At 44.7% G+C, this 18414-nt stretch overlaps 2 protein-coding genes across 2 annotated transcripts; both read right to left on the bottom strand.

The window, feature by feature from the left end:
* Positions 1 to 3721: 3721 nt before the first annotated feature.
* LOC100706717 (potassium voltage-gated channel subfamily G member 3) lies at positions 3722 to 9816 on the bottom strand. The gene is made up of 3 exons (XM_013267816.3): positions 7829 to 9816; positions 5637 to 6907; positions 3722 to 5143 (listed from the first exon to the last, which is right to left on the bottom strand). Exons 2-3 carry the CDS (start codon positions 6203 to 6205, stop codon positions 4498 to 4500), a joined length of 1215 nt encoding a protein of 404 aa, XP_013123270.1. The 5' UTR covers positions 6206 to 6907; positions 7829 to 9816; the 3' UTR covers positions 3722 to 4497.
* A 488-nt stretch (positions 9817 to 10304) lies between these two features.
* On the bottom strand, positions 10305 to 16463 carry prph2b (peripherin 2b (retinal degeneration, slow)). Its single transcript, XM_003460196.5, has 3 exons — positions 15576 to 16463; positions 13591 to 13837; positions 10305 to 11958 (listed from the first exon to the last, which is right to left on the bottom strand). The coding sequence occupies exons 1-3, from the start codon at positions 16154 to 16156 to the stop codon at positions 11758 to 11760; spliced, it is 1029 nt and encodes a 342-aa protein (XP_003460244.1). The 5' UTR covers positions 16157 to 16463; the 3' UTR covers positions 10305 to 11757.
* Between the last annotated feature and the right edge of the window lie 1951 nt (positions 16464 to 18414).

Below are 18414 nucleotides of genomic sequence, written 5' to 3'. Positions count from 1 at the left end.
GTCCTGCTGCTTCCCTGAAGAACTGGAGGAGGAGGCTGGACACCTCTTGGAGGGAGAACACGGAGAGAGTAGTTCTAAAACAGCTGGGATTATTTGAGGAGTTTGAGTCAGGTTTCAGAGCTCATCACAGCACAGAAACAGCTTTAGTGAAAGTTACAGGTGATCTTCTTATGGCCTCTGATCTCTGTGCTTGTCCTGATGGACCTCGGAGTAGAATTTCACAGCTTTCATGTGTTCCAGTTTCATGAAGTATCTGAGAAGCTTCTTCAGTTCTAAGACTAAATGGTGGAGAGTCCCAAATATTTAAACCCTAGTGGGAGTGTCCCTTAAATGGGTCGTTCACCCACTTTTGACCATGTGCCTCATCACATGAGCTAAGGTGTGAAAAATGTTTCAGGTTAAACTATTGTGAGACCTTGCCCCACCCTATCATGTGACCTACTGATGTCACATGTTTTGAGTGGGCGTTAAGGCGTCTGGGAAGGATCTCAGACTGGATTATAGATGACAGACAGTTGGTGTTGTAAGCCCTGCCCTCTGTTCAAAGATGGTCATTCACATTGGACATAGATGCTTCCTTCACTCCATCTGTCTTCTCTGTCCAACATGTGGGCATTCTCAAAGAGTGACCTTTGACCTTTAGATGCAGATGAACAGCTGAGTCTCGTCCTTGTGCGTGAACTGGCTGTTTGCTGTCTCAGATACTATATCCACCCATGAGAAACTGAAGGGATTACCACAGACTGGATAAAAAATCTGCGGGAAGTTATTCCTGAAAACTGGACGATGCTGGTGTTTATTCTTCCCACAGAATCATTTTACATTTGCTGATGTTTCTGCTGAACAAAAGACTGAAAGGTTCCTGTGCCTCATCTCTATCTGCAGACCCGGCTAATCAATAAGCTCAACTCTGCTCTTGTCTCTGATCAGCCATGTCCTTCGGAGATGCTCGACATGCTGCGTTCCTGTAAGAACTCACACACTCCGTGAATGTTTTCTCTGATTTAAGATTTGGAGTCACACGGCGGGTGGCGATGAACCACTCGTGATTCATCACAAACTGGCTTTATTGTGATGACCTTCACGCCTCCTCGCTGCTCTCGTCTCCTTCCTGCTCGCGCGATTTGTTAACAGATAATTTAAAAAGAGTTTTTTTAAACTCAAAGAGAGGAGCTGATCCGAGGTCAGCTTCAGGCACTGAGGAGATCTCAGCCCAATCAGAATCAACTTATCACCATCAGCACGCCAGTCGGCCCACATTCGTGCGTTTGGGTGTCATGGAGGAAGTGGTGAAGGTATCTTTATTCTGGCGGTGATGAATGGTGAATGTTGGGGCTGAGGAGAAAAACAGCTGCAGAAGAAGAAAGGGGTGGACAGAGGAGTTGATCTGTCAGAGACCCATGTTAAATGTTTACTGCGACCCTTTGTGGACTCCGTCACTCCGTCATCTGCACAGGACGCCTCCGCCTGCCAGAAGCCAAATTCTCCATTCACTAAAGTAAGAAAAAGGAAGTGAGGAAGACTTCGGGATTATACAGGGAGTGCAGAATTATTAGGCAAGTTGTATTTTTGAGGAATAATTTTATTATTGAACAACAACCATGTTCTCAATGAACCCAAAAAACTCATTAATATCAAAGCTGAATGTTTTTGGAAGTAGTTTTAGCTATTTTAGGGGGATGTCTGTGTGTGCAGGTGACTATTACTGTGCATAATTATTAGGCAACTTAACAAAAAACAAATATATACCCATTTCAATTTATTTTTACCAGTGAAACCAATATAACATCTCCACATTCACAAATATACATTTCTGACATTCAAAAACAAAACAAAAACAAATCAGCGACCAATATAGCCACCTTTCTTTGCAAGGACACTCAAAAGCCTGCCATCCATGGATTCTGTCAGTGTTTTGATCTGTTCACCATCAACATTGCGTGCAGCAGCAACCACAGCCTCCCAGACACTGTTCAGAGAGGTGTACTGTTTTCCCTCCTTGTAAATCTCACATTTGATGATGGACCACAGGTTCTCAATGGGGTTCAGATCAGGTGAACAAGGAGGCCATGTCATTAGTTTTTCTTCTTTTATACCCTTTCTTGCCAGCCACGCTGTGGAGTACTTGGACGCGTGTGATGGAGCATTGTCCTGCATGAAAATCATGTTTTTCTTGAAGGATGCAGACTTCTTCCTGTACCACTGCTTGAAGAAGGTGTCTTCCAGAAACTGGCAGTAGGACTGGGAGTTGAGCTTGACTCCATCCTCAACCCGAAAAGGCCCCACAAGCTCATCTTTGATGATACCAGCCCAAACCAGTACTCCACCTCCACCTTGCTGGCGTCTGAGTCGGACTGGAGCTCTCTGCCCTTTACCAATCCAGCCACGGGCCCATCCATCTGGCCCATCAAGACTCACTCTCATTTCATCAGTCCATAAAACCTTAGAAAAATCAGTCTTGAGATATTTCTTGGCCCAGTCTTGACGTTTCAGCTTGTGTGTCTTGTTCAGTGGTGGTCGTCTTTCAGCCTTTCTTACCTTGGCCATGTCTCTGAGTATTGCAAACCTTGTGCTTTTGGGCACTCCAGTGATGTTGCAGCTCTGAAATATGGCCAAACTGGTGGGAAGTGGCATCTTGGCAGCTGCACGCTTGACTTTTCTCAGTTCATGGACAGTTATTTTGCGCCTTGGTTTTTCCACACGCTTCTTGCCACCCTGTTGACTATTTTGAATGAAACGCTTGATTGTTCGATGATCACGCTTCAGAAGCTTTGCAATTTTAAGACTGCTGCATCCCTCTGCAAGATATCGCACTATTTTTGACTTTTCTGAGCCTGTCAAGTCCTTCTTTTGACCCATTTTGCCAAAGGAAAGGAAGTTGCCTAATAATTATGCACACCTGATATACGGTGTTGATGTCATTAGACCACACCCCTTCTCATTACAGAGATGCACATCACCTAATATGCTTAATTGGTAGTAGGCTTTCGAGCCTATACAGCTTGGAGTAAGACAACATGCATGAAGAGGATGATGTGGACAAAATACTCATTTGCCTAATAATTCTGCACTCCCTGTAAGAAGGAAGGACGGAGAAGATCTGAACGCTCTGTGCATGTGCGTGCTTGGATTTAACAACATCACACTAACGTGATGTGTCACGTCACACACAAAGAACACAAACGTGTGCTGAGAAAAGTTCACAAATGATTTAACATGAGATGGTCTCGGCTGTTCAGCTGCCATGTTATTGATTAGCTCTCACTCTGAGAACATGCCAGGAGAACCCGTCAGACACACGTGTGTGTGTGTTTGTGTGTGTGCGTGTGTGTCTCCCCAGAGGACGGCTCAGCCGGAAAGTAAAATCTCGGGTCTCATGAGGCCCACGGTCTGTCGCTCTCACAGTTTGTCAGAAGCTGTGGACTTTCTCATCACTCAGGTGTTTCCAGGTTACTTTGTGCTTCGTCTTTATTTACCTGAAACCTTCAGCATCTTCTCAGAGTCTCACCTGTAAAATGTATGAAGAGGTTTTTTTTAATATATTTCAACCTTTTGTCTGACCTTCTGACATGGACTCCACCTGTGACGCAGTTGGAGGAGCTTTAATGTCAGGTGTTTTGTGTGAATCCCTTTGTAACTCTAATGTGAAAACCTGATTTTATTGTTATTGCATTTTGTGCAACACTGAGACAGTGTTTGAATGATGGACACGTGCAGTCAGTGAGGTTTTCAGCTTTAACCTTTAATGAGCTGATGTGGTTTTCTGATTGAAAGCAGGTGACAGAGGTCAGAGTTCATAAACACATGAGCTGCTGCCTAAATGGAGAGTTTGACATTTCAGGAGTAAAGGTCAAAGGTTAAAGGGGTCGCCTCTGTAAGTGTACTTTGGTTCAAACCCTGCAGCATTTCACACAGAAGAAGAAATATTCAGATACTTCAAACTCCGCCCGCTTCTCTATCCGGACATTCAAACCAAATGCTTCCAACACTTCAGCTGACTGGCTCTATGGTCACCATGGAAACAAAGGAGGGGTTCAATTATGCCACAGACCGCCGGGTTGCCTCTCATGCCTAACCTGAGGGGGCATCGCAGGGTCTGAGTTGATCTCACCACCATTTCACTGTGTGAGCGCATTATTCCCCGACTCTTCTGAGCAAACTCAAAGGTCAAAGGTCAAAGACAGAACCTGACTGTCTGAGGACATTGTCTGTGAGCTCAGTCCGAGCTCAGGATGAGAAATTATCAAAGTAAAGTCACCTGAGTCCTGTTTGGACTTGAAAACAGTAAATGGAGGGTTAGGTTATGTTTCACTACACCCTGTATTCAGCCAATCACACACTCTCACTCCGATGGAGGCGTCGGGGGAAACTCAGATGTTCGGGATGCTTCGACATGCACTTTCTGGTCAAGTTGCTTTTTGATTGGTCCGATCGATTGTTTCCCTCTCATCGTGATGGAGGTGATAGCAGCGCCCCTTCTCAGCAGCAGGTTGACGGTCAGTTGACGAATTCGCCCGACATACTGCGGCCGCAGCGAGCTGAACGCATCTTCAGCTCGTGGTAGCACTGGACAAAGCTGTGATAGATGAAGGTGATGGGCAGCGCCAGCAGGACGATGCCGCTCACCACGCAGAGGCCTCCGAGCACGCGCCCCGCCACCGTCATCGGGTACATGTCCCCGTATCCCACTGTGGTCATGGATATGATGACCCACCAGCAGGCAGCGGGGATACTGGCGTAGTCATGGTTTCCAGCCTCCAGGTCAAGGCCGTGCTCTAGCAGCTGAGCCAGTGCACTGAAGATCGCCATGGCAACACAGACGAAGACCAGGAGCATCACCATCTCACGATAGCAGCGGCGAAGCGTCAGGCCAAGTGTCTGCAGGCCCATGAAGTGACGCGCCAGCTTGATAACCCAGAAGATCCGCATCATGCGAAGGACACGCAGTGTCACTCCGGCTCGCTGCAGCTGCGAGTTCTCGCCCGTCAGGCTCGTCATGGCAACAGAGATGTAGTATGGCAGGATGGCCAGAAGGTCAATGATGTTCAGAGGCCGCTGGATGAAGTCCCACTTATCACGAGACACTAGGAAACGGACAATGCACTCTGCCGTGAACCAACCAATGCACACCGCCTCGATGATGCTGCAAGGGAGGGGCCAAAGGGGACCAATGAGAAAGCAGAGAGAGACCAATGAGATGTTGCCGAAAATTAACAAATCACAGGTGGAGATGTCAGACAATCATTCACAATGGTTTCACACAGAAGGGGAGTTAAGTTATTCATATTAGGTACACCGACAATGACGCAATGGTTAACACATTTGCTTGGTGAGCAAAAGGTTGCTGGTTTGATTCCAGCTGGAGACACAGATCCCTTTGCGGTTGTGTCGGGCAGCACATCTCACAGCCAACTCAAGCATGCAGAGCTACTGCTGTGGCAAGAAGCTTTACACAACAAGCTTTACAGGAGCATGTACACTTTGTGACTTATCAGTCAATTATCAATAATCAGCTGCTGGTCCTGGTTCTGCTCTGAACCAATTCTCTACCTGCTGCAGGTACCCGTCAGAACTGGACCGGGTCTGTCAGCGGCTGACTCTGAACAGTCCAGTGTGTGTGTCAGTGTGAGTCCTACCTTTGCTGTTCCAGCGCCGTCCAATCAGGTAAGGTGCTGGCACATAGCATCACCATGGAGATGACTACAAACAGCACTGACACCGAAGCAAGTAGCTGCGCAGCCAACGAGGACGTGGGCTCCTCAAACGTCCTCCTCATCCTCTCCAGCCAAGGATTCTGCGTAACCTCGGGGCCGTGTGGCAGCTCCTCCTCCGGGAAGAAGTGCACAAGGGCGTCAGACATGCGGTCGTCCAGGAGACGCTGGCAGCACAGCTGCAGATCGGAGCTCTCCAGGCCCCAGTACAGCATCTCGTTGTAGAAGGAAAGCTCGCACATGTGTGGCACAAAGCGCAGTTTCCCGTGCTGCACGTACAGCATGATGAAACTGAAGGCCTCAGAGTGGCGGTCAAAGAAGAACTCATTGCGATCACGATCGTAGTCATCGCAGAGCTCAAGAAGCTCGCTCTCCGACACGCAGCGAAGCAGTCGACTGAGTCTGCTGAGGGGGAGACGTCTCATCAGCTCTGCAGTGTAGGAGAACCTGCGGCCGCCAACGTTCAGCGTGCAGAGGCTGCTGCCACATTTCATGTTTTCTCTGCGTGAGGAGGCGTTGCCGCGGTTCGTGCCGGAAACCTTCAGACTCCTGCGAGCGCAGCCAAGATGCTCCAAAGTTTCATGTCAGCAGCCAAAGAGTGCGAGAACGCTGTTGCTTCTCAAGTTTCCTCCTCAGATAAAAATGCCTTTGCAGCTTCAGTGAAAATGGAAGCGTGTCAGGAATGTGAAGAAAATCAAATGAGCAGTGACCCACTTTCTTCGATTATTTTTAGTCAAACTCTGAGAAACTGAATCAACGCCATAGACAGATTTCATGCTCAGCAGAAATCAGCGAGGATTCTCTTTGACTTCTGCTGCATCTCTGAGTGAAGAGCAGCAGCTCACCCTCCTCCACCTCCTCCTCCTCCTGTCAGAGAGGGGGAGGATCACTTGATGATCCGAAGAGTCCGAGCCGGAGACACTTTCCCCCAAAACCTCCTTCCTGTGCTTCAGCATCTCCTCATCCTCTCCTGTTGATCTTCTTCCTCTTTAGCTGTCCTCATTTTCATCACATATTAAACATTTAATCCTCTTCATCATAATTTAATGTTTCAGTGAGCATCAAAGCATGTGTGCATAATGATTTTATGAACTCAGTAATAACCTGCAGAGCTGCGGAAAGGTTTCCCCCTGCTGGACACAGCTTGTCATCATCATCATCATCATCATCATCGAAATTTTGGAGAGAACAAGGAACTACAGCCATGCAACAAAATAGAATAAAGATTAATAAATGCCTGTCTGATGTGCAAGGCTAAATTTTCCAAATGTTTTACGAGCTGTAATGGTCAAGGTGCCCTCTGAGCTTAAGCTTAGTTTTTGATACACTCAGGAGCACCTGATCGGCCGACCTGAGAGAACAGGAGGTCATGTGGGACGAGACAATTAAAGGCTTTTAAAGCAATTCCAAAAGTGATCCTAAAATTTACAGGCAGCCAGTGGTTCCAGGTTAAAATGGGAGAAACGCGCTCATAATTGTGTGTGCTGGTTCAAAGACATGCAGCAGCATTCTGTACTAACTGAAGATGAGCCACTGAAGAAGCACCAGCCCCCAAGCAAAGTTCATTCCAGTATAGTCTAGCAGAGTGGTAACAGAGGTGTGGATTACACTCTCAAAGTGCTGCCTGGAAAGAACTGGCTTTATTTTGGCCAGCTGCCTCAACTGGAAATAAAATTATTTTTCCACACTGGTTTGTGATAGTCAGCCTGATGTACTGGGCCAAGGAACACAGATCAACAAGGGTGTCAGAGTGATACCTCCAAACGTCATCACTTCAGTCTTTTTCTCATTAAATTTGAAGAGGTTAAGGGCCATCCAGGCCTTTAAGTCTTCAACACACTTGAACAGCAGTCTAGCAGAATATGCTTCTGTCATGATGTAACTCTCTTCAGGATGTTGGACACAGGTGCTACCAACGATGCCGTGATGTACAAAACAACATAAAATAATCAATTTTTACAGTAAGGCGTTCTCATAAAGCATATTATTCAACAACATAAACATTCACATTTTGACCTTTACAAAACATTGACACATTCTGTGACTAACATATAAACAGCTCTGTCACAAATAAACATCTTATTTTTCTAGCAACACATAAAATGCTAATTGCATACCTCAATGTCTGCATTAACATGAAGGGAGTAATGAAAACTCTTGCAGTGTACACTCTTTACCCACAGCTGGAAAACCTCACTGCATGCATCTCCAAATCTCTACCACCCACTGAGAAAGGAAAACATGCTGCCCTCTACCAAGTGTGGCGTGTAATTTAAAATATCGTCAACTCTAAACAACACATTAAACATTGGTTCCACCCCGGAAACATTTTGTAGAACCTTCAAATGTTTGTTTTAAAACCAACAATCTATACATTACAATCTGATTTTTTAAACAAAGTAGCTTATTTATTGTAGCTTAAAAACATGAAATTAACTTAAACTGCATAAAGAACAGTTGCAGTTGCACGGTGAAGTTAGGCAGCAAGATCACAAAGGTCCGAAAGTAAAGAAAACAATATACAAAAAAAGAAAAAGAAAAACAAGCATTACAAGGGCATCCTTATAAAATATAATAAATAATAAATAAGGGTGGAAGGGCTATCGTCGTTAAGGACATGAATCATCTGCACATCTGCCGAAATATTCCAGAGGAAAAAAGAAAATGGCAGCAACATAATAAATAGCAGCGACAGAGTGGTTGTACGACTGTATGGGAGAGGTCTGCTCACACTCTTGCATTAAGAGTAACAGCCCACGGGAAGAAGCTGTTCTTTAGTCTGTTGGCTTTGCACCTGATGGATCTGAACCTTTTTACAGAGGCCAGGATGTTGAAGAGGTGGTGGTCACGAGCTCGGCTACACTTTGGGCCATCAACTTCCCTGGCTTGCCTGGTACTGGGTTTGCCGTGCCTCAAACCTCATGAATCCAACATATAACGTTGGAAGAAATCCACAGCAGACCTGACCACGTCTCCATGCTTTCCAGCATACACTTTTATTTGTGGTTGCTGTGCTTTACACACACAGCTGCAACTTTTCAGCTCGCAGCCGACCACGTCACCAGCAACAACAACCCTCAGACCCGACCCAGTTCTTCCTTTTATGCAGGTGAGGCGTGATTGCGGATGCCGCTCAGGTGTGTCCGCCTCGCCGCAGCCGTGCCACCAACCACGCCCCGCCACAAACGTGTAAAACAGAAACTTCTGTTTTTACCAAAACTCATTATCAGGTCTTCATATCAGAACTGGTTCTGAACTTGTTCTCTCCACTTTAGCATATTTCAGTCATGTTGAACTCCTTTATTGTCTCTCATTGATGTTTGTTTTTACACTCTTGTATGAAGTCTCCATTTTTTCTGTTTCTCTAATCATGCTGAGACTGAGTCACTGTACTTTGGAACAGAGTTAGAATCACCTGTATTCTCAGGCTATCTCGTTACCCTCCCACTGGGTAAAAGCATTGCGTGCTGCATTAAAAGGATCAGAGTTTAAATCGCTTCCTCAGCTTTGCTTTAATCTCTAACCTCTGAGTGGATCCTCATCTTCCCCAGTTCTCGACCGTCAGCTGACCCTCCTGTTCTTCAGTAGCTGGTAATACTGGTCCAACACAATAAACATTAGTTACAATCAGTCGGTGGCAAAGGTACTGGTGTGCAGGTTTTCAGGTTTTGGTTACACCACACACTGACCAATGTACATTTAAAAAGGCGGAAGATTCGACACAGAGTCCAGTCCATTTACAGTGTCTGCAGTCAGCTAGTGCGGGGTATGTTTGTGTTCGTATTGCTTCACGATGTCTACAGTGTCCTTTAAAGGACATGGACCTGTCTCCATCTCTGGACCCCCCGGGTTCCTCTCTGCGTCATGGTCGCTGTCTTTGACCTTTAGCTGACATAAACAGAGTTAATCTCCCTGTGAGCTGATTAACCATTTATCTGCTCAGGTGAGGTAATGAACTGCACATGTCACACAATGATGTATAACAGTGGAAAAATACTGCAAGAAACTCCCCCAAAAACTATAAAAGAAATCTGTAAAAATATCACAATAAAAGCGATGGTACTAATGATGAGACCAAAAAAGTAAAACAAAACACTGTAATAACACCACCAAGAAACTTTAAATTACTTTTTTTTTTTAACAAAGCACAATAAATACTGCAAGAAAAACACCACCAAAAAAAAAAAAAACCTGTAAAAAATACTGTTAAAGCTAGTCTAAGGGGCTTGGAAAGAAAAGCTTCTTCAGTTGAACTGAAGAAGCTTCTCGGATGTGAGGTGAAACGTCTTCAACCAACTTAAAGAAGTCCAGACGCTTTTCTTTCCAAGCTCCTTAGACTACGATGACCTGGATGACTGAGAACCTTCACAGACATACTGCTAAAGATGTACTTACAAAAATTTAATGTGGAAAAAAAGCTGTAAAAGACTAAAGTATTTGACACCTTAACACCTGAGACAGTACAATAAAGACCAAAGCTGAAGGGTTTCTCACAGTAGTTATAGATATCTAATTATATATAAATAAATATATATATTTTTATGTTATGTGTTCCAAAGCTCTGTTTGATAAAAGATGAGTCAGACAGCTTGGTTTCAGTCACAATCTCTTTATAGGCTTTATCATACACAGCAGAGAACTAGAAGCTCCAACCAACCCACAACAACTGACTGAAGACATTACTCTCTCCAAAGGAACAGAAACATATGATGCACTATGCAGCGGACTTGACTTTAACTACAAATCTGAGAGCAGATTTCTCTCCGACGTCATTTCCTGTTCCTTTAATGATCACAGGTTTCAGACCTTACAGGGAAATAAATAAATAAAGGAAACACCCCATAACCAATCACACGATCGCCACAGCCCATTTTTCACCCTGAATTCAGTCTGCCGGGTGTTGTCTCTGGAAATGTTAGCGTCACCCACACCTACAGGAATAACCCATCTATGACGGCATGTGTTGGACACAGCTTTGCTCCATTCGTTGTGCGGTTTGAAATCACACCAGGAGCATTTCGTCAGTGAGGGGTATTTAATTTTTTAAATTGCACAGACAGTCAGTGCTGTTAACTCACCTGCTCAGTGCATAATGAACACACCCAAGCAGAAACACACTTCATTTGTGATAAGGTGAAACAGTCGGTAGCTGTTTATCTACAAAGACGTGGACTTGTAAAAATACTGACGTTTAAAAAAAGAAAAATAACGACCAAATAAAACTGACAAATGACCATTTTTATATCTGTTGTTTATGTGTTTAGCTGTGTATACACCTGTGCACACCAGCCTTTATAATAATGTAAGATGTGCCATTTCTGTTAGTCCGACATTAGTTACATTAACTTTACACCTGTATATACACCTGCATGTGCGAGTTTCATATACAGGTAATACGTACAGCTGTGTGAACACCATCTGAGCCTCTCTACTGACAGGAGTTTTATACAGGTGTTATGCTGCTGTGTATGAACCTCTGTCATTGCTGCCTGCTCTCACAGGTGGTAGCACTGGTGCGTTGAGTGCTTTTTAGTGGTTTGTTCTCTCATCTCAAAGTCTCCAGAGATTGCTGGAGAAAGCCAGCAGACATGACGCTTCATGTGTGAGCTGCACGTTCAAAGATCTGGATGAAATAATAACGAGGCTGATCTTTTTACACTAATGATGACGTCGATGGATCCGTGCTGTCTTGGCTGTGTGCTCCCTGCTGGACAAACACGGAACTGCAACACTCAGACACATTGGTGGGAATCGACTCACTGGGGCCCGATGATGTCTGATGGTCTAACCGCCGTCTGACAGGAAGTGCTACTCTGAGAGGGGTGATGATGTTTTAATTACAGGAGCACGTTCCTCATGTTTAAAAATAAACTCTGTTTAACATATTTACAGAAAATATCGACATTCACAGGAACTTCAAATGTTCACGTTAATGTGTATGTGTGGCTTATATACAGTTCTTTTCTCCCTCTTATGGGGGGAGAGATGGCAGTTGAGGGGGGTGAAGAGAAGGGGAGACCTCAGTTCTCTGTGGTGGGTTCGGCTATCAGGTGTTGGCCTCTGGAGCATCTCCGCCTTCCACCTGGTTGGTCCTCCCAAGGGTCTTCAATTTGGTGAGCAGATCGCTGAATGTCTCCTTGACGCCCTTCTCGAGCAGCCAGCCCTCACTCTCACACTCAGGGTTCTCCGGCTCTGCCATCGTCTCAAGCGCCGTGCTCAAGTACTTCAGCCCTGCCATGTCCACAGACTGACATAAACACACACAGGTCACATTTAGGGCAAATCCAGGAAAACCCCATCCAGCCTAGTACATGTATTATTTTATGACCTTATAATTTTAAGGTGAATCTGTGGTTCTGACTGAGTTTTAAATCCCTACAGTCCCCCCAGAGGTTCGTTGTTCCCAGAGAACATTGCGGTGACAGGAATATTGTTTGTGGTCATTTTTAGTTGGTATTAATAGTTTTGTTTCGTGCTCATTTAACTGACTCTGTCAAAAGAAATGTGAAATTTTCTGTTAGAAGGCTTCAATACAATTTTGGGCCCTTTTATTTTCTTTAGCAGCACCCTAACAACAATTACACATTATTGTTTGCTTTGTTCAGAGAACAGCATGAGAGCCTCCCAGTTGCAAATGGCAATATCATGAGCATACAGTCACACTCTGCTTTATTAAGATTATAGACCCGAATTGGAAACTACAGAGAACCTGGTACTGAACCCTGAGGCTCGCCCTTTAAACTGAGTGAGGAAAAACTGAGTTCAGGATGTTGTTTTTTTTAACTTAAGCCTTTCAGGTCAAACATGTTGTTTTGACCCAGATTCCAACTCACTTCTCCCTCTCAGGAAGTGTCCCTCATCCTTATTTTCCCAGAATGCAACCTGCTGCTGCTGTGGACAGATTAACCCCCCAGAAATAGCTCCTTATCCTCAGTGAGCCTGACCACCACTTAATGTGACATTTCACCAGATGATCCACCTCAGATCCTGAGTCATGTATGAGCACAACATGCACATAACAGAAATCACACAGTTGCAGCCACAATAGAAACAGTCATGCAGACAATGTGTGCGTTTTCATGATGCAGTCGGAGTCACACAGAGAATTTAAACAAAAATGGCCTTTTTAATGACCGACGCTAGTGTGTGCCATGTCGTGATACAGCAGCCGCTCAGGCACTAATGCCAATCCCACACTAATCAGTTATTCTGTTAACCTGCTCACTCCACTGAATTTACTGCAGGGGCACTGCTGCAATGATCTCATTCTAAATCACAAGATTAGGAAGAGAACTTAGCCTGGATTTACCTGAGAGAGAAAGTCAAAGTCTGTTCACTTTGAACAAATGAGTTAAAAACAGCACCAAACACACATTCACTGATATTTTTTCCATTGCTTTTTCAAACAAAGCACCCGGCTTTAGAACAGCCACATGCCTGGTCTCTCCTGTACAATCTGAAGCTTTCATTAGAGCAGAAGGTAAACAAAGTGAAACTAACAAGTCTGAGATGCATTGACAAGCTTGACATTAAAACAACAGAAGATATGCTTAGGTTAGGTTAGGTTTCAGCCTCTCATTGACTGCTTATTGAAATAATTTCTCAGAGCACCTACTAGTGACTGGATTTGATATGTTAGATGAGCAGAAGAGCAGCAGTGAACTGCTAAACTGTAGAGCACCGCTTTTTATTTCTGGGTCTCACGCGCCATCACAGCTTCTGAGACATTTGCAGATGGAGTATATCACAGGACCAGGCTAGCTGTTTCCATTCAATTTCAGTCGTTATGTTGCAGCTTCAGATTTCTAAGCTGAACATCTGAATCAAAGAGATGTCTGCTTGGCTGATTGGCTGCGGTGGAATGTGGGTGGGGTCTTACCTCCAGGATGATAGCAAAGAGGACAAAAACACCAATACTGCTCATCAGGCTGCTGTAATAGGAGAAGAGGGCCTCAAGGCAGCCCCGGGTCCAGATGTTGAGCTCCTCAGTGCGGTGGTCATAGTCGTAATGGGCGGAGTTATTGGTCAGGTGGTGCTGGATGCAGGGCCGAGGGGACCCGGGGTTACAGCAGCTGAATGGGACGCTGTCCATCAGATACTTCCCCTCCACGTTACTGAGGACCCGACTGCAGGCCAAACACAGGTCAGAGGTCAAACATAGCCAGGCTGGGGACTGGGGAATGATTAGCAACGACCCCAACCCCCCCCCCCATTGCAATGGATGAATGGTTGCAGCAAAGGTGACTAAGACAAAGGTAAGCCAATAGGAACTATACGTTACTACAGAGACTAAACCAAAGATCAATAAAATACTGCGAGAAGTTGATCAATTTTTCCTGAGTTCCTGAACTTTCAGAGAGGGCCACCCTATGAGCGAGAACCATGTGGAGGTGAAGTTCTCTCACTGGCCACTGTGGAGGAAGGCCTCCATAACAGTTACAATGTTTGCATGGCTGGTTTGTCCATTTAGGTTAAACCAGAAAAGGCTGTGAAAGTAAGAATTTCAAAAGAATCATAACTGACCAGAACATCAGAGCCATAAATGAGAGGACCGTCAGCATACAGCTGCACTCTGCTTTAATAAGATTATTCACTGTGACGGAAAACTGTTGAGGACCCAGCACTGAATGCTGCAGAGGAAATGTATTCATTGGTTCTCTTATGGCAACCTTCAGCTCAATTTTAGTGGAAGTAAAGCTATGCAACTGTTTCAGGACAGTGAAACGTCTCTATTAGCAACTCCTGAAGGCTGCGGAGCTCACTACAGTCTCCACCTCTGGATGATTTATCTGCTCTCCAAATCTGAAAACTGGTTTGCCTGGTTTGGTCATTAAGAAGAAAAGAAACTCTCTCTTTTCCTGTAATGTTTAAACCTGTTAGATTATCTTGGAGGGTGATGTCAAATTTAACCAATATGTTAAAAATATTGGTAAATTTGTCTATGGATGGTACTACCAGATGTGATCAAATTATCTGATAAAAATCATCATTAAACGTTGCAGTTTTAGACTGAAAGTGAGAAAAGTAGAGTAGAGTACAAAATAGTACATTAGATGTTTTAGTCAATTGGAAACCTTTGTATGGCAAGAGGATAAAATATAATTTATATCCCACAATTCAACTCAGCAGAGAAACTGATGGAGAATAAGACGGCATCAAATATGAAGAACAGCAACATGTAAAGTTTTCACTTTGTCAGGCGCAGTATGTTATTTAACTTGTTAATTGGTACAACCTATGGGTAGGGCTTTAAGTTGGATCAATTATATTAGAGAGAGAAAGTAATCTCTTTTAAACACATTAGAACAGAAAACAAAATAGTCACAGGTTTGCAACCATTTCAGAGCTGCAGCCAATCAGACGTGTTCATTTCTGATCAGAAGCTATGTTTCTTTAATGTCTGCTTTGCTGTGTTTAAGCATCGAGTGACAGATTAGAGTCTCAGAGGAGACGCCCCGCACGAAGCTCCTAAACGGTGACTTTTACCTGCTTAAGACCTCTCGGATCCTCTGCTGAGCCCAATGTTTAAGTCATCTGAGAATCTAATGAATAAAACCTGAGAAATTTAATTTAGAAATACCTGAGGTGCTCAGTTCAATGAGGAGCTGCTGATCAGATTTGCATCGTGATCACAGAGAGACTTTCCTGAGGCTGCTGCTTTGTTAAAAATTGATGAGTTTGATTAAAATATAGAGGAATATTTAGATGGACAATTTCTATAAAATAATTATGGATTCATCTAATAGAATCAGGCGCCACCTCTGTGTGTCAGTAAATTATTAAACAGCAGATAAAATATCCAACAACGTTGATAACTTATCAATAATGGCTCCACGGGACCGGCCACCGTGGTCGGATACTCACTCTTTGACCACATCATTGCTCATGTCCAGGTAGCGGTTGCTGATCCACTGAACCTCAAACCAATCCCTGAAATTGTTGTTCCCGCAGCAGTGGAACTCGATCTGGGTCATGTCCAGCGTCCTCTTCATGAAGCAGCGCCCTGGCGTGTCCGTGTCCTTGTAGAACCGGATGGCGTAACTCAGGCCCTCGGCCAGTGTCAGGTATACGGAGAACTGCATGAGGAAGCAGAGCAGCGACACGAGTACCAGCAACACGTTGAAGCTGCAGCACAGCAGCAAGTATGTTTTCAACATCGGCTTCCACTTGGAGAACTTGATGGGATCCAGAGAGTCATGGCACACCTTCCCTCCGAAGGCATTAAGGCCGCAAGCCAGCAATCCCACCAGGATCAGCAGGTTGGGCACCAGGTGGCTCTCGTTGTTGTCCATCATCTCACTTCTCTTCCGCAGCTCAATCTTGAAGAAGATGCCGAGGCTGAAGATGAGGATCCCTGCGATGACTGAAAACCAGTAGAGCATCCATAGACCCTGAGCCAGCTTGACCCGCTTCTGCAGGTTGAACTTCACCGGCATGAATGGCATTTTAGCAACTCTGAGAATTCAAACAGACACTGAGGGTCAGGATTCAATAAGAAGCAGCTGCAGTTCAGACTCGGATTCAGAGCTTTACTCCAGAAAAAACAACATCTACTGGTTTCAGGCCCATAATGCTGAGCTGCAAGGGGGGACAGTCCATGTTACTGAGGGGGCAGAGGAGTCCACCATCAAACACTGCACAATATTCACACAGACCAAGTGAGTGTTTCCTGCAGGATGTATGGAGGTGTGAATGCGAGCGTGCAGCAGCTCGTCATCCTAAAGCCTCCTGAGCTCATTATCAGCAGATCAGCTGCTGCCTCTAATCCCTCCTCTAACTCCTAATTGGTTTGATGTTAAGCAGCTGCTTCCTCCTCACTGTCACACGCTTCACTGAGCAGAGTTCACCTGCCTCACCTCAGGACAGGTGAGTCTCAGTAAGCAGACCAACAAACTTCCTGTGAGCAGGAGCCTGAACTCTGTTTAGTGAGAAAACTTGGGTCTCTGTGGTAAAAGATGCTGTGCACATCCACTGAGCAGGTTACATTTCAGAGAACTTGAAAACCCAGAGACCCAGGGGAGCTCACTGTGCAGGTACACAGAGAGTTAGGCCGTCTCACGATCCTGGTGTTTTGTCGAGATCCCAAAACAGAGACCGAATAAAACAGAGCACTTCCCGATCTGAAGTCAGGCAGTGATTTTACTAGTTTTTAAACTATCAAGGCATATCAGTCACACTGTTTATCTAGACTCCACTCCTTCATGTGATCTCCATGATGCTCTCATACCTGCAGAAGTGAATGCTGAAGGCTGAGGATGCATTTGCAAAGTATTGTAAAGAGAAACCATCAAACACAGCACAGCTGTCTGTCTGAGTGATCGCTACAATGATCTGATGAAAAGACCGGGACGGCCATCTGCCTATTTCAGGAAGGCTGTCACCAGACTCAGGAGGAATTTGTCTTTAAACGCTGCACAATTCCCTGATGATGATAGGAAACTAAAATTGCTTCATGACTGGAGATATTGGAGATTTCACGAGTTTGCCTGTGTTATAATTGCATTACACATCCCTCAGTATTTGTGTGGTGGGTACATTATTATTTTGTTTAGTGTGAAAAATTAAAAAGATGTGGTAACAGTTACAGGCCAGTCATTGTGATCGAGCACACAGGGTAAAATATGTCATAACCTTGCCTACCAACAGGATCCAGGGAGTGTGAACAAGCTTTGCAGTGGAGTCAGCTGGTGTAACGCTGGTGCGTGTGTCATATACAAACAGAGATTCCTTATACATAGCTTCTCAACAAGTTTGGGGCTAATCTCATTTATTGTTTGGTTCACAAAATACAGCTTCTTAACATATGCAATGCTACCCATGTTGCATGTGTACAACATGTATACTAATGTAACAGCGACAATAATGATAGATAACAGAACATAATACACCCACTTAGAGCCATTTACAAGTGTGACAGAAGAAAAACTTTTAGTAGTAATTCTCCAAAAGTTGAATCTGTTCATCTGGACGTAGCGTTTTGTGGGAGAAATGTTTCATCACTCATCCAAGTGACTTCTTCAGTCTCAGCTGACTGCAGGTTTCCCCAAACCTTATAAACAGTACATTTGCATAATGACTGAAACCAGCCCACTGAAGGAACAATGGGCTGGGAGGTCAGTTCCTTAATCATAATTATGCAAATTTCCATGACCATTGATCAACAATCACTGACCAAAACCCACTGATCAAAGAACACTGATCAATGGCCATGAGTACCATTCATAGAGAGTTGGGGAATGGCTGCAATCACAGCATTGTAAGATGGTGAAAGATGTACCCTTAGGCCCCCTCCTCGATTCAGAGATGGTCTTTCCAAATGCATTGTTTATAAGGTTTGGGGAAACCTGCAGTCAGCTGAGACTGAAGAAGTCACTTGGATGAGTGACGAAACGTTTCTCCCACAAAACGCTACGTCCAGATGAACAGATTCAACTTTTGGAGATTTACTTTCCTGGATGATTGAGAATGCATCAAGACGTTTTAGTAGTAATAGAAAAAAAAAGAAAAAAAAAGAGGCAGCACGGTGGCACGGTGGTTAGCACTGTTGCTGCACAGCAAGAAGGTCCTGAGTTCAATTCCACCATCAGGCCGGGGTCTTTCTGTGTGGAGTTTGCATGTTCTCCCCGTGTTTGCGTGGGTTCCCTCCGGGTACTCCGGCTTCCTCCCACCGTCCAAAGACATGCAGTTTGAGGGGATAGGTTAA

The sequence above is a fragment of the Oreochromis niloticus genome, linkage group LG13 (assembly GCF_001858045.2).
Source record: "Oreochromis niloticus isolate F11D_XX linkage group LG13, O_niloticus_UMD_NMBU, whole genome shotgun sequence".
NCBI classification, from domain to species: Eukaryota; Metazoa; Chordata; class Actinopteri; order Cichliformes; family Cichlidae; genus Oreochromis; species Oreochromis niloticus.
Note: the sequence above shows the minus strand (reverse complement) of the source record. Positions and strands in the feature narration are given on the sequence as shown.